Source organism: Macadamia integrifolia, unplaced genomic scaffold (assembly GCF_013358625.1).
Source record: "Macadamia integrifolia cultivar HAES 741 unplaced genomic scaffold, SCU_Mint_v3 scaffold_170A, whole genome shotgun sequence".
In the NCBI taxonomy this organism is placed as follows: Eukaryota; Viridiplantae; Streptophyta; class Magnoliopsida; order Proteales; family Proteaceae; genus Macadamia; species Macadamia integrifolia.
The window spans coordinates 51,731-68,283 of record NW_024870628.1 but is presented as its reverse complement, the minus strand read 5'-3'; the positions used below and the strand labels follow the sequence as shown (position 1 = coordinate 68,283).

Genomic DNA, 16,553 nt, shown 5'->3' with positions numbered 1-16,553 from the left:
ATAATAATAATAATAATAATAATAATAAAACTCTTAAAAAATCACATATTTGTGGAAATATTAGCTTCTTTTCCCATTTTCTAGGGTGCAAGCTTATTCCAAGCTGATTTCAATCTGATTCGAATTGAAATTGATGGAGGCCCGTATTATACACAAACAATACTCATATAAACATTACATACTCAATAAAACTTTGGGTTAAAAACTTGTCTTCTATCAGGAACCTAATGATCGAAACTATAACCCTTCTTCTTCTCTCATCTAAGTAAACCAAAAAATGGAGGAACCTTGCCCCAGTGACCCCTTCCGATTGTGAAAATCCTATCGAGGGCGAAAACTTTCTAGGAAATTTAGCATACAATCGCTATTTGAATTAGTCCGACAATTATTTACAAACATAGTTGCAGTCAGACAATGTGAAGAATTATAAAGAGGACAATGACACGGGTGTTCTCCTTCCTCTGTTCTTGCAATACTGCATTTGAGAAATCAAAGGAGTTGAAGGGAGGAGGTTCTTGAGCCTTAAAATTGATCCGTGACGGGTCTTAGATTGTACCCCCATGGAAATTTCAAGAAAATCCAAGCGCATCTCTCGGATGAATGATTGCAAACACTTATTCTCTATCTTCTTGAACGTTGTTTCGTACCAAGAAGAAGAGAACATGTAAAAGTTACGAGGCGAAATGAGGTTTGATTTTCTCTTAGTTCTTTCTACCATAGCCTTTTTAGGGGTTAAATGTAACTAATATTAAATGTGAAAATTTAAAAGAATGGGAAATGATTTCAAATTGAAAAATCATATTGGATTTTAGTTCCATAAAACATGTATCAGAAAAACTCAAAAGAGGAAGATCAAAGGGGGCGACTTATTGCTTACCCCAACCAAAGCACAAAAATGCTCACCCTATAAACTCATCCCAAACCCTAAAAACCAATATACTAACATTACATACGAAACGAGAAGCCACAAGCTAAATTTACCAACCAATATGTTGTTCAATTACTTTCTCGGTAAGAGAAATAGAGATGGACACCAAATGAATCAGAAAGTAGATAATTTCTTGAAACCAATACCAATAGCTCCATAGATTGTAGTATCTTTGGATCCTAATTTTCACAATGAAAATAGAATCTAAATTGATATAGAAATCATGTAACCCCTTTTCCTCACGCAATTCGGATCCAGCTATTTAAAGCCTTAGTTTGACATTGCTCTACCAAGTCTTTGTTGGATGGCTCAGGTTTATTCTTGTGGTGATCCAGGAAAACCAGATTACAAGTGAACTGATGATATACGGCCATGGATGGTAAGTATACCAAGATCACAAAACCATCACGATCAAAGTGTTCAACCACTTGATTTCTAATCATCTTTGTGGGGTCATTTCATGTATTGTGCTATCCATCCTAGCCAAGATTTGTTAAAGGTCCGAATCGGTAGCCAGATTAGTCTCGATTGATTCCGATTTGAGATTAGATCAGAAATGGGAAATCGATCTGGGATCGACCAGATTTGCTATAAAACGCCTTTTCTAACCCCAGCTTTCGTACCAGGATCAGTCAAGCCGACAGGATCAGAATTGGGATCGACCTCGGCCGATTTCAATCCAAATTGACTGGTCGGATCCAAATTTTTGACCTAATGAAAGGTTATTTGTTATTAATTTCCCAAGTAAAAATCCAACCGACTATTTAATTAACAAGAATTGATTCTCTATCTGAGAGCCTACTCTAGCATTCCATGTATTTATCGATGTCTTCCATAAACAAAGGGCAAAGATGTCTTGTCACAGAAAGAGGAGAGAGTCAGACCACACTTTCAGAAAGAGTTCTGTTTTCCGTATTAATTTAGGAAACAGCCAATGCTGCCTAAGAACTTTTTCTGTTAGAAACTGCTCGTCGGGCAATCTTCGGTGTGGCATGTTTGGTGTTCAAATCCCCCCTCTTTCCCTTGCTGGCTGCCCGTCCTTAAGTTGGAACACCATGGGACAACCTTTGCACTACCATCCTAATTGGCCCATGGACCCTTGATAGGAATTGTTTAAAAAAAAAAAATTTGAAAGCAAGTTTCTGAAGGATGTACGGCCTACCCAACACGAGGGCAATGATAGTATGCACAAAAGCATAACAAGGAATCATTTCCCCCTCTGTGTCTGAGGAAAACAATGCCTTTTAAGTTTCTTTCCCTTAATTTATTGTGAGGATCGCTACCAAGTTGCGTGCAGCTTGTGCCCCGACCTAGGTGGACATGACATTCTTTTTCTCTTAATTCAAGGATTAAGTTTCCTGTCCTAGTACAATTGGTGAGTTGTGATGTGCAAAAAACACATGCTCAGTAGAAGGTCTCGAGTTCAAGTCTCTTGACTCTTACCTACTTCTTTTCTCTCTACCTTAAAATAAATAAATATTGGATAACCATTAGAAGAAGAAACTAGCAATTCTCTTGCGTATTACCCGTATTTAGGAGTTTTCAATCCCTAGGCAAAGCAACACCACAATGAACGAACAGGAAATGGCGCTTCCTCTACTCTCGTCGTTCGCCACTTTCCTCTTCTCTTTAGTATTCTCGACCATCCAATCACATCATCCACGTCAACAACAACCATCATTCAGCTCACTCGACCAAATACCTCGTTCTCCGTCATCGACTACGGTGCCGCCGGCGACGGCAAGAAATACGATACGCAGCCAATACAAGCTGCGATCGATGACTGTTCGGCTGCTGGTGGTGGACGGGTGAGATTCCCCGCGGGTGACTACCTGACGGCGACGATCTACCTGAGATCAAAGGTAGTGTTGGAGATCGAGAAGGGAGCGAGGATTTTGGGAGGGACGAGATTGGAGGATTATCCGAAGGAATCGAGGAAATGGTACGTTGTATTGGCGGAGAACGCGACGGACGTAGGGATCACTGGAGGAGGAGTGATCGATGGTCAAGGATTGGAATTCGTGGAGCGGGTGGATCCTCGGAAGAACGTGATGGTGAGTTGGAATAGTACCGGAGATTGTTACGGTGATGAGTGCCGGCCGAGACTTGTGGGTTTCATTGATTGCCGGAATGTTAAGGTTTGGAACCTCAGATTGACGGATCCGGCTAACTGGTGGTAAGTAATAAGTACCCACTACCTACTGTATGACACTACCTATTTACTACTTAGATAATCAGGCCTCGTACACCAAGGCATGAACATGTTTTTATTCGATTGGTTGGTTATAATCTATAATCGGGTCAATGGTAACTATCGACCTTCTAAAAGGATTAGTTAGGAACGGTCGGGTAATAGTGCTGGTCGGGCCATGCAGACTAGCATTTGACACCCCTAATCTTAGATGCATATACTAGGGGTGTCAAAACCTGGCCCGGATTGATAAAACCGATCGAATCCAACTGAAAAAGAAAAAAACTAAATTGAATCAATGGTTTTGGGGTGAGGTATGTTGGGATCGAGTAAAAACCAATCCAAATACTAAAACCAAATCGAATGAAATTGATGAAAAAATAAATGATTATGAGATTATAAATTGGTGAACAAATTATCCATTTTTTTGCAATATTAGTGAGAATATTTTTGTTGTAAGGGGAATTCTTACGAACCAATGAATATGAGGTTATGAATAGGGAAATTGATTTGTAAATCATAATAATGTTTTCATTGATTTTCTTGTTCACTATACAAAATTAATTGGATAGTTAAATAAATGATTGGATAATAGGGTTCATTTTGTGATTTCAATATTAGTTATCTTCTTAGTAATTAGTTATACATTGATTTCAATATAAGTTATTTTTCCTTTACAATGATAAACCATGATTTAGTCATAAATTTAAAATGTTTTCATCAAATCTTTTATCATTACAGTTTATGAGTGTAAGATTTCGTTATGGTTCAAGCCCGATATTAAACCGCTCTAAACCAGTATTAAACCAATATTAAAAACCAAAACCATACTGGGCTGAAACCAAAACCAACCGAAAACCGAAGTTCCTTGATGGATTGGTTTTGGTTTCCCTCATTCCTAGACCGAAACCAAACCAAACAAACCGATTGACACTCTTAGCATATATGCTTAAGGCTCATGGCAGCTATAGCCCACATTATCCAGATATTTAATAATGCTTATGGTTAATATCATGAATATACATGTCATTAAGGTCTGTGTTATCCTACTAAAGATTCTCTCTCTCTCCCCTTTAGTGTTCTCTACAAATGTTAATGTGCTAAATAGGATTGTGTTCCTGCTATTGCAGTCTGCACATTGTTAGGTGCCAAAACACATCAATTCATGATGTATCAATTTATGGGGACTTCAATATCCCAAACAATGATGGAATAGATATAGAGGATTCAAATAACACATTCATCACAAGATGCAACATCAATACAGGGGATGATGCAATATGCCCTAAGACATACACAGGCCCCTTACTTAACTTGACAGTTACAGACAGTTGGATCAGAACAAAATCTTGTGCAATCAAGCTTGGCAGTGCAAGTTGGTTCAATTTTGAAGGTCTGGTGTTTGACAATATCACTATTACTGATTCTCACAGAGGGCTTGGATTCCAGATACGCGATGGAGGTAACAGGCTTTTTGTTATCTTCAAATCCTTTAATAAGTTAATTTTTCCTATCATAAATGATCTCCCTTTGATGCACAGGAAATGTAAGTGGCATTACCTTTTCAAATATAAAGATCAGTACAAGATACTATGATCCTTCATGGTGGGGGAGAGCAGAGCCTATCTATGTGACAAGCTGCCCGCGAGACTTGAATTCCAAAGCTGGCTCCATCTCTGATCTGCTTTTCATTAACATATCGGCGGTTTCAGAAAATGGGGTCTTCTTGTCTGGCTGCAAAGGTGGGCTTCTTAGCAACCTGAAATTCATCAATATGAACCTTACCTATAGAAGATGGACGCCGTTCCCGGATGGATTGATAGATTACAGGCCAGGATGCCAAGGACTTGTGAATCATAGCACAGCTGGGATTATCTTGGAGCACATTAAAGGATTACAGATAGAAAATATGAACATGAGATGGTCAGATAGTCACACAAGGCGATGGAATAACCCTTTGGATTTCAGGCCTTCAACTGTTAATGATATATCTTTGCTTAATTTCCACTCTGGTCTCTACCAGCAGTAGAGAGAATGTTCTTCACAAGCTCCTGAGGAATGTTGTTCTTTTATGAAGTGAATTCAGCATTGATTCTTCATCGTTGTCATGGTTCAGTACTTCAGCTAGCCCACTTGGGAACGAAAGGGGGGGAGACTTTTTCGAAAATCAGAAAGGGCAATGCACATAATATCTGTAAATGATTATCAAGATCAGAAAAATTGGTTTAAACCATTTGCAAATAAGATTCATTTTTAGAGTTCATACAAAGGAAAGAGGTTCTTAACAATGCTGAAGAACATAGCATAGTGCCAGAGGTTCTCTGTATGTTAGCCTCACAAGCTAGCTTATGGGCTCAATCAATAGAAAGCCGGTGGCTCCAACTTTCCTATGGTCATCATTTTAGGCTCTCTAGACCACTCCCACCAACTCCTATTCAGGCTAAAGAATTCCTATGATGCGTTAACTCTACTTTGCATCTTAGCCACGGCTACTTGAACTGAGTAGAGAGGACATTTTCAGGTCTCACGTTCAACATGTTTGGGCCTCAACAAGAAATTTGTGAAGAAGCTTCCTTAGCTGATCCATTATCCCCTGAGAATCTTCAATAACAGAACATAATGTGTTCTTGATGCATCTCTAACAAATCCAGAGTTGGTAAGCCAGCTGGCATTAAGGCCTTGCTTACGGCTCTTACAAATTATAGAATGGTAATGGGTGACGTTGTCAGAGCTAAGAGAGGTCATAGGAAAGCAGAACCTTCTAAACTTGAAGTGTTTCTACAATTTCCTCCCCAAAGGGTCATTTCATTTCAAGAGATGAGAAACTTACGGATACCAACCAGAAAGACTAATCCAATCCATAATGACGGACCAGAAAATATAACATTTTTCTTCAGGGAGCATAGGGTACACTAATCAGCAAGATTAATGAAGTAACAATTAATGTAAAATAAAAAATTAATAAATGCAGAGGGATTTGACCAAGAATCCACCGATCATATAGGATTGACTTATTTATTCAAAATGGAGTCGAGGGGAAATGAATGCTTTATTTACTTCACAACGGGCATGCTAGATCCTATATCTATTTATTCTAGAAAGACAGATGAAAATATAGATTCACACGGGGGATGTTTCTACAGAAAAAGATGGTATTCACTAGAAATATGGAAAAATGCTTAAAGCTGAAAGTATGTACAGGTAGTGAAAAGGGTCAGGAATGGCATGAACAAAAAGGAAATATAAGAGTTTTTTATTTTATTTTTTAGTCAAGGGGAAATCTGAGATTTGTGGTGAGAAACAGAGATATATAGTAATAAAGATTTGATTGATACAAATTCTCTGAAGATAGATTAGCAATCATCACCCACCCACAAAATTTGAAAACTTTAAAATTAAAAAGTAAAAAAAAGGCCAAGATGGATTATCAAAAGATGACATCGGATACTGTCTTCAGGAGCAACTATTCTCCTTTTCTTTGCACTTATCTTGCTTTCTTAAACAGAGTAGGGTGATTGAAGAGCTCTGCCATAGCTCACTTGTGGCCACGGTTCCAAAAGCTCATCAAAATCAAAGTTCAACTTACTTTACAACCAGCATGAGTTATACCAAACTTCCCCAAGTTACAAAACTTGGTGGAACTACATCAAACTTTGATCAACTTCGGCAGTGACCATAAACTCTAAAAAAGAGTTCCAAAACTTCAGTGGGAGTAACAAAGTACTTCCATTGTTTCAATTGAAGTTCACAATACCCATAAAAGAAAAACACTAGCTAGGAGATGTTTCTCACATGATGGATGGTACCACACATCTACAGGTCCATGTAACCAAGGAAAATGATTATTTACTTATGCTCAAGCTTTTGACCGTATAGTTTAATCCCATTCATGAAGATGCCATGGCTGGTAAAATCTATTGCTTATCGCAACACAAACCTGAGATTGACTCCCTCCTTCATCCCTACCCACCTACCCCCAATAGAACTCTCCAAAACATTTGTACAAGAAATGTTAGGGAAATATTGCAGCATGCCCTACTCACGTAGAAGTTTAGTAGGATGCTCCTTTTTTCTTGTACTTTTTTTTTTTGGAAGGATGCTGTGTGTTGTTGGCTTGTTGCCATGTAGAATAGTGATATGGCAATTCTAGCCGTCGGATGTTTCAGAAATGATATGGATTAGTTACTTATTAAATTTTAGACCGAGATCGAGATTGCACGTATCATTTCATCATCATTTCATCCCCTAGTGGTGCAACTGTAAATTGCATGTTAAATTTCAGATCGAGATTGACCGTATTATTTCATCTACCTAAGGGCGTTATGGTCAAGTTGTACTATTACAACATATTGATCACATATTCAAAATTTGACACCATCTCTCTGCAAAGCAAAGGTAAGACTGAATACACTCTTCCCAAACCCTGCAATAACAGGAGCCTCTTGCAAGGAAACTCATAGTAGTTCATCCCTAATTGTTTCAAATTTCTATGCGTTATTTTTTGCCGCTTGGCAAACTTGAAATGGACTAAAATTTGATATTTGGGTATATATGCTTGGGGTCACCCTGGTGGCGGTTATTTGCAGGGCATGTAAATATACTCCCAAACCTAGCTAAACTCCCTTCTCCTTTTAATGATATTTTTTCTTTTTTCTTTTTTTTTTTCATTTTTTTTTTAAAGCACAAGACTTACAAAAGCTCAAATTGAATATCCCTAGTGCTGTTTATTAGATGGCTTGTGATAAAGGGACAAACTGCTCAACCAGCTACATTCTCAAAGGCTCCCTCGAAAAACTAGATTCTAAAAGGCTTCATGTCAAAATAAAACATAATAAAAAAATTTTTTAAAAAAACCTACATTCTAAGAAGAACAAATGACATACACCATCATACAAGTTACAAAAGATACAATCTTGACATAAAATAGAAATCAGGCTAGAAAGCCGCACCCGGGTAAGCAGTTTTAGCTTCTACAAATACCTTTGCCAATGCATCTACTCTCTGACCTCAAAGCCACTCCTGAAGGATCCTCAATCTCTCCTGCGGCATTTGTGGCGTCTCTTAGCCCTTTCACTTTCAGAGTCAGTACCACTCGATGCCTCAGATTCAGATTTAGTGTCATCAGACTCGGAGGAACCTGAACTCCCAGAATCAGATTCCGATTCTGATTCTGAGACTGCCTTCTGCTGTTGCATAATTAATCTAGGCATGTTCTTCAAGTAGTCACGCAGATTTTCTGTTATACCACCCAGTCCAATGGAAGTAAAAAAGTTAATCGAAAATCTTGTGTTCTTCGGGTTATCTTTCGGGAAAATAGACTCGAAAGATTCTTGCATGGCAGGATCTGAAAGGCGCTCATTCAGCAACCGAATTCCAAGGTGTTCAGACAATTCCTGCCATTATACAACATACTATGGTAAGAATAAAAGCATCAAAGAAGGGAACAGACAAAATTATGCAGATTGCAAGCAAATTAGATACCTGGAAGAGAATTTTAATAAAAATACGTGATGACGATGTCGTGTCCTCCTCAGTCAAACGTATATAGGACAAAACATGCCAGGGTAGAGCATCCGTTCCGAGTAGATGAGCAAAAAACTTGGCAACATTACGCAATTTATTAGTTTCAAGCCTGTGAATCATTGAATATTGTTGGACGAAGCATTTCTCAAAATTTTCCTGGTGAATTTTGTTGATCATGCAAAATCTCTGTCCTAAGAGACCATAATATCGGAGATATGTTCTCTCTTGACTGCAGCATTCCAGCAGCATGATGCACAACTCCATCTGCACAACCCAGATCAAAATAATTATTAGCATCAAATTGCTGGATAAAGCTTCAATCCAAAACCCAGCTAAAAACAGTTACAGCATCGAAGTTGCTTAATCTTAATAGCCAAGACAACTCAGGAAGCCAGATAGTAGAACAGCCATAAAAGTGCATTGTCAGAGTAGAACAGCCACAAAAGTGTATTGTCAGTTTGAACTCAACCCTACTGTTTTATCACTCAATGTTTAAGGCTATGTTTTCCGTTTAGATGGTTTTAAAACCCCATTTATACATTATTTGGATTTAGCAGAAACAAGGCAAGAAAGATTGTGGGGAAAGCAAGGGCGAGAAAATATGATGACTTCTACAACAATTTAAATACCAAGTACGGGGAAAAGGCTATCTATTTTTTTTTTTTTTTTTGGCGGATCCATGTAGCCGACCCCATTTAGTTGGGATAAGGCTAAGCTTTGTTGTTTGTTGTTGTTGTTTAGGATCCCTTTGGAGTAATAAAAATAATCAAGGACAAAATCAGAAATCAAAATTTAACATGAGGATGTTATTGGAATTACTGAACAGAGTCGGGCTAACTTAAAAAATTAGTATGGGCTTTTACATAAATCACAGAAAACCAGTCCTTAGTTTGTAATTTATGAGAGTAGGTCATCTCCAATCTTGACATTAACAAATCAGTGGTGACAGACTTGACTCAAGGTGAGAAATCTCACCCGTATGACCTCTAATTGGCCTGAAAATTTTATGGGAAGGTTGAAAACTCAAAGATCTATCAATTCCAACTCACAAGCATTGGTCTGAAATTTGAAAATAAATTCCTGAAATTGTATTTGGTTACTGTAGCAACCCGCAGGGGTCGCTGACTAGTAACCTACAGCAGAGGTGTTAATAGGTACAAGGATCCAGAGTATGGCTTGCCCTAGGAAAGCAATTCAAGCCCCAAAGTTCGAGGCTGAGAGTGAAGTAAACGAGAGTTTTTTAACTCTTCCTTGCTGGGCTCAAACGTCAGAACAGAAGAATTTAGAAAGGAGAAGAAAAAAATATTCACACCAGAGAATCAAGCATGAAACAGAAACACAGCAAAGAGGAGGTGAGTTCACTCAACCCAACCAGTGGTCTCCAATGCGTAGAACCAATAAGGCAATAACCATCAAAAGGATATTCTCTTATTTCAACTTTGCCTTCTGATCAATGGCTTTAAAGTATATAAATAGCCTCAAAACTTCCCTAATCGTAATCTGCTGTTGACGGACTACTGTGGAGAAGCTGCAGTCTTCCATGAGATGAAGGATTGAAAAGCTTCAAGGTAAATCAGGTTTAAGTCTTTTATGAAGATCAAGATTAATTTGAGATTTAAAGCGTCATATTATGTACTTGATGTTGATGTCCACAAGATTGAAAAACCCCATACAACAACAACAACAACATCCAAAACCTTATCCCAACTTAATGGGGTCGACTACACGGAGATTCCAAGCAAGGACGAACGCAAGGATCCATGCAAAAAGATTGGCGGGTTATGGCTAATTATAATAAGCGCCGACTGTCAACTTGACGCACCACTACAAATCAGCCATAGGCTAATAACGACAGACTATAATAAGGTACCGGCTGTCTACTACCATATAGATCAGTCAAGCCAAAGCGTCCTACATGCATTACATCCACCACCAAGGCAATCCATCACCCAACATACTTTTATGAAAGGAAGAATGAACGAATTCTTGACAGCCCCACTAAGCACAAAAGCAACAACTCGAACACACAACTCCGCATCGAAAACTAGCTATGCAACACACAACTCCACATTGAAAAGCCCCATAAAATTCATAAGAGAACCTAAATGAACAAACCCAAGGAACTAAGTGGTTTGACTTAGAGAACTTAGTGACTTTTTTGTTCACAGTCTCCCATGATATAGCCACGATCATCCGTGGTTTAATGGTTATATCTAATTCAGACTTGAGTTCTCAGATGGACTCAATGACGGTCATCTATAGGAGCTTCCATCAAAACAGTAGCAGTGGGTCCTGAGTCCCTGTTCTACGGTTGACTGTGCGAGAATTCGTCTGTGCATGGAACATTTACTGTTCCCCACAAAAATACACCAATGAATGGCTCCGACCTAACCTGGAAAGAATGAACCAAACATTAGTAATCCAGAGATTGCTTTAAATATGGAAACTGCAATCCTATGTAAAGATTTGAAGCCGAAGATCAATGTGTTACGTTGCATTAGCAGAGTGGCATGGTGTGCGGCATTGTTGACATTGTTGGCAACACTCTAACCACATTGATCTCTCTCCCTCTTTAGCAAAAATTCCAAAGGCTCCTAGGGGCAGCAAGTAGCAGTGCTCCCACTATCTCCATGCTCCTATCAGTGTTTGGGAATGTCACCCCCATCAGCCCCCCTAAGCTTCTTAAAAGTCTCCATGGGCAGTGGTTTGATGAAAATATCTGCAATCTGCTCAGCTGCTGGAATGAACTCCAATCTCTCTCTCTCCCGCACTAGAAGCTTCCACTAAATCTAATACTAGAGTCATGGTCTCTCATATAGGGGTGCCCACCATATCTTCCCAGTCCTATAGAGAGGGAATGTAACTATGATAATACACCAACTCCCCCTACACACATACCATCTGCTCATCAATATAGCCCTGCTCTCTACAGAACATATTCACGCAACTCTGCTATCTGCAAAATAGAAGTACCATCATCTAAACCACAAGTCTTGTATACTATAACTCCAAGCACAAAAACATGGACTCACTCAGCCATGATCATTAGTCTTACTAGGGAGTACTGAGATACATTTAGTGTTGTACTCCCCCTCTCCCTGTGCACCATAGTGCACCTCAGTGCATGGGAGAAATGTCTGCTCCCATACCCGACTTGCGAAATTACTGGGAGGTGATAGGTGCTATACAAACTCCAGTATGCTTCTCCTTCCAAAAACTTTGTCCAACTGTCTTGGGTATCTATCTCTGCTGTTGTTGTGGCTGCCTCTCAGAAATCACACTACTCTATATTCTCTGTTCACAAACATCTTCTTACACTACCTCTGATTAGAGCACACTGTAAACTTCACTGTAGCCTTTCCAACTCTCCTGAAGTCTGCTTGTACCATCAATGAACTGCAATTTGCTTACCCTTACTTCTGCTTAATTTCTCCTTCTAAGTACTGCACATGTTGTCTAAGACTCTATCAACTGTCTGTGTTGTATAACTAGTGCCATACTCCTACAATATCTAGCAATGTGCCCATCCTTGTGACATTTTTAGCACTTCACAAAGTGCTGACCTCAGTTGCCTTTGCCTTCACAGTTTATGAAATGATCTCCAATGGCCATACCCATTTGGTGGAGGTATGTGCCATCATGGTGTGTGCCTGATTAGTGATCAGATTCTAAAAACTCTTTAGTTATTATTCATGATAGATTCTAAAAACTCATATGTTGAATCTGATCATTAGATTCTAATTTCTGCTACATATCACTACATCGATACCCTCTAACCTGTTTTCGCCATGGTATAAAAGTTTCACATTTTTGAAATGTCAAAGTTTGGCAAAATATTTCAGTTTCAACTATGGTCAAAAGAAAACTACTATCAAAATTTGCATGCAAAAGTCACCGAATTTTACTGAAAATTTCACCAAAATATTTCGGTTTCCACAGGGGAAATCCCACCGAAATCCGAAATTTATACTTTGGTTTTGCTAATTGTCCCTGACGGTCCTATCTTATCTCTGTTCAGAGAAATTATTGAATTTGGTTTTTGCTCCTATCCACAGGATAATTCAACTAGTCTCTCCAAGGTTTCAGATCCTGGTTGCTAGTTTATTCGATTTATCCTGGGTCCACCCTTTTCTGGTCATTATTGATCTCTGCCGCTTCTTTTCCCCCCCCAACTTAACTTCTTCTTTCAGTTCAGATCTGCTATTCTATAATTTCCTATTCTTATTTCTACTGTAATTCCCTGTGTCTGTTAAGATGACAGTGACAAGTTGGGGGTTTGTCCCAACCTAGAGTTACACTAGTCGCTTTAGTATTATTGGTTTCCTACTTAAAGTAGGTTTTTATTTTCTATTCTCTTGCTGTACAAGGTACTCCTTACCTTATTTGGTTGTAACTTTTTGGTTTATATACAATACGATGGAGGGAGGAAGCAACATACAATTAGCTGCTCTTCTCCTTGCAATCTCTCTTCTTCTCTCAATCTCTTTCTCTTTCCCTTTCTCTCTTTCATTCCTCTCTCCGGTTAATAGTTACAGATCTTAGACTTATTTACCTGGCAATGGCTGGCATAGAAGCCAAGAAGAAGAAGAAGAAGAAGAAGAAGAAGAAGAAAATTCTGCAAGTCTAAGAAGAGGACCTCTGCAAGTATAAATTAAAAAGGAAAAAAGGGTTCCGCTTGTTTCGATCATTCCTGCTGCTACTGCTGCGTTGAAGATTTATTCCTGAAACATCAATTTACTGCTACTAATGTTCGCTGGTTTGTCCTCGTGCAATGCTACACATGAGGGGAGATTTATAAGTTTGAGTTATTGTCTACTCAAGATTATTTCAGTTGAAAGTATTATGAAAATTGGTAATGGGAATAATACTTATTTCTGGTATGATCCTTGGATTTTTAAATCAAAAACTATCTTCATTGATCAATTACCAGGTAATCATTCTCCTTCGCCTAATTTGAATTTGGTAAACAGTTTCATTTCCAATAATCACTGGAATTCTGGTTTAATAAGATCTGTCTTACCTGCTCATATTTCTGATCTTGCTGTTACCAAAGTTATTAAGGCGGTGAGGCGACCGAGGCGTTTAAGGGTCTTTCAGAGCGCTTTGGTGATAGGGCGAGCATAAGGCGTCACCTTATTGAATAAAGCGTTCTAGTATTTTATTTTGTATATAACCATTTTATTTGGCTCAAATGACATATTAAATACTACTCATAAGCTAAATAAAGATTAATGGTTCATACTTCATACCAATGCAAGATATTCATAAAAAAAAAAAACAAATCAATAAAGTGAATAAACTAAGTTCATCTTGATCAATCATTATCATAGCATATACTATAAATATATAATTACTCAATCAAAACTGATAACCAGCAGCCAAGAATATCAAACCAGATTACTAGAACCAAGGAGGGAGCAACATATTCATCCAAAAAAAAAAATTTTTTTGAGAGTTGCAGGTTGCAGCTCTTAAAAAAAAGAGAACTGCAGAATAAGCCATAACACTATATCCAGCAGTACCATCTCACAAAGAATAAATCAGAAAGCTACCAGACACAAAAAGCAATGCTTATTAATCAAAAGAATAATAATACCCAGGCTACAATACACAATCAATATTGATAACCAGCAGCCAAGAACATCAAACCAGAACCAAGAAGCTGCATGTTCATAAAAAATAAAAATAAAAAAAAAAGGGAAAAAGAAAAGAGATCTGCAGGTTGCAGTGAAGAAGTGAAGAAGAAGGGAGACTGGGTGAGGAAAAGAAAGCGGGAAAAAACGCCTAAAAAAAAACGAAAAGAAAGAAGAAGGTAGAACCGTAGAAGGGAGAGGAAAAGAAAAAAAAAATCTCTCGTACTGCAGTGCCACACTTCCAGCTGCAGTAAGAGAAAAAAAAAGGGGGGAGGGAATAGAAGAGATTAAGAGAAAGAAGAAGAAAATACAGCAAGAAGAAACCATAGAATGAAGAAGAATAAAGAAGATGAACAAAAAATCAATAAATGCATCAAACGCTCCTGCCTTGGTCTGAGGAATGTTTGCTGGAGGAGTCACCACCACCGGTGGAGTTTCGTCTCCACCGAAGCAAGATCCGAAGGGGGAAGGAGGAAGGAGGAAGGACTGCTGCGTCAGCCCCAAAACCCTTGCCCAATTTCTCAGTTAGTAACGTAATGTGATTTGTGTTTTTTTATTTTTATTTTTATTGAGGTTTTCTATTTAAATACCCTTGATCCCATGCTTCTCATGTGTAAATTTCCCCATATACTTGCCGATCGATAAAATCTATATGAAATCAGTGGTAAAATAGTTATAAAAAAAGTAAACAAAAAATGGGCATAAGACGGTTGCCTTGCCCATAAAGCGTCATAAGGCACATAAGGCGTCGCCTTAATAGTTAAAGCGACCACCTTACGTGCAGCCAATAAGGCGGTGCACTGCCTTATGCTCCCAATACCGCCTCAGTGCCTAGGCGTTGCATTACCGGCGCCTTGGCGACTCCTTAATAACTATGGCATGTTACTGTCCCAATCTCCGCTGAATCTGACAAATGGTGATGTCATTTATCAAAAAAAGGAAGTCTAACCACCAAGATAGCTGCTACATATCTCCTGAATAACTCACTTACTAATCCCAATGGATGCCATAACAGGTGTTCTTGCTCATCGCCTTGCTCTCAATGGTGGCGATTTTTTTGGAAACTCAGACTTCCTCCCAAATTTAAGTTGTTCTTTTGGAGATTGACTATGGATGGAATCCCCTCCAATGGCTCCCTGCGTAAATGGATGGATATAGACACTACTTGTGGTCTATGTGATGGAGAACCCTTAGGGAAGGGAGGGGAAATCAGAGTAGAGAGGGGGAAAAGGAGGATCACACTAACACGTTCATTCAATAATCAAATTACTCTCTCAATCTTCAGTCGATTACAACCAATATATAGAAAAATAGGAACATGAAATTAGAAACTTAACTGGAATGGAAACTAGCCTAAATTAGGAAACAAGTATAAAAGGAAACCAAAGCAAGGAAATAAATCCTACTCCTACGTTCAAGTTTGGAAACTAAAAGCATGAAATAAAATACTAAGTAAACTACTAATTTTATTTCCAACCCTTGTTGGACCAAAACCCTGGGTTGGACCGGTTCTTCTTGGCTCTTGGCTTCCAAAGCCGGTCATGCTGGTCCAACCAAGAAAGGGCAGCCGTATCTGCATCAACTCTCCTCCTCTGAAAAGAACTCGACTCCGTCGAGTTAGGGAAAGGACCGAGGAGACCGTCTGAAGGAATACGCTGAATGAGGAATGATCCCACCATCTTCTTGAGCTTAATTTCAGGGAGATCTTTGGCAGGATGAAACTTCATAGTCTTGTTGGCATGCTTAAAGGCATAGGTATTGGCATAGCCACAATGCTGTACTTTCTTATCAAACAACCAAGGTCGACCAAGAAGGATATGGCACACCTTCAGAGGGAGGACATCACATTGGACTATATCCTTAAATCCACCAATAGAATATGTGACCAAGCACTTATCTGTGATTTTGAGATTAGTGTTGTTCACCCAAGGAACCTTGTAAGGATTAGGATGTGGTTCTGTATTCAATCCCAGCTTACGAACAGCGTCTTCAGAGACAACATTAGTGCAACTGCCTCCATCAATGACCAAGGTTAGCAACTGATCATTGCACTTCACACGAGTCTGAAAAATACTATTGCGGCGCCAATCTTCATTTTCAGTGGCCTTTTGAGTGGTCAACACATGACGAATGACATAAAAGGGATGTTGGTCATCGTCACTAAGAGTGTCATTGACTTCACCTGTTGCACGCTCTTCTCTTAAATCAACTGTGTCAGAACCAAGTTGCTCTTCGGGAATATATGGCAGAGGAGATTCCTTATCAATAAAAGCAACCA

At 38.8% G+C, this 16,553-nt stretch overlaps 2 protein-coding genes across 3 annotated transcripts in view; one reads left to right on the top strand and one right to left on the bottom strand.

Moving 5' to 3' along the window:
* Positions 1 to 1,300: 1,300 nt before the first annotated feature.
* LOC122070973 (probable polygalacturonase) lies at positions 1,301 to 5,216 on the top strand. The gene is made up of 5 exons (XM_042635232.1): positions 1,301 to 1,307; positions 2,296 to 2,303; positions 2,482 to 3,104; positions 4,250 to 4,581; positions 4,661 to 5,216. The coding sequence occupies exons 1-5, from the start codon at positions 1,301 to 1,303 to the stop codon at positions 5,146 to 5,148; spliced, it is 1,458 nt and encodes a 485-aa protein (XP_042491166.1). The 3' UTR covers positions 5,149 to 5,216.
* Positions 5,175 to 16,553, bottom strand: part of LOC122070996 (pre-mRNA-splicing factor CWC22 homolog) — a 30,660-nt gene continuing 19,281 nt past the window's right edge. Inside the window, exons 4-6 of one of the 2 annotated variants that reach the window (XR_006138028.1) lie at positions 8,601 to 8,906; positions 8,100 to 8,512; positions 5,175 to 5,311 (exon numbers count right to left, since the gene is read on the bottom strand). Coding sequence is in view for 1 of the 2 variants with exons in the window: in XM_042635261.1 (XP_042491195.1) it covers positions 8,150 to 8,512; positions 8,601 to 8,906 (669 nt within the window). In the remaining variant the exon portion in view is untranslated. Of the gene's footprint in view, positions 5,312 to 7,818; positions 8,513 to 8,600; positions 8,907 to 16,553 lie in introns of those variants that run through there. The other variant, XM_042635261.1, reaches the window with a different exon arrangement.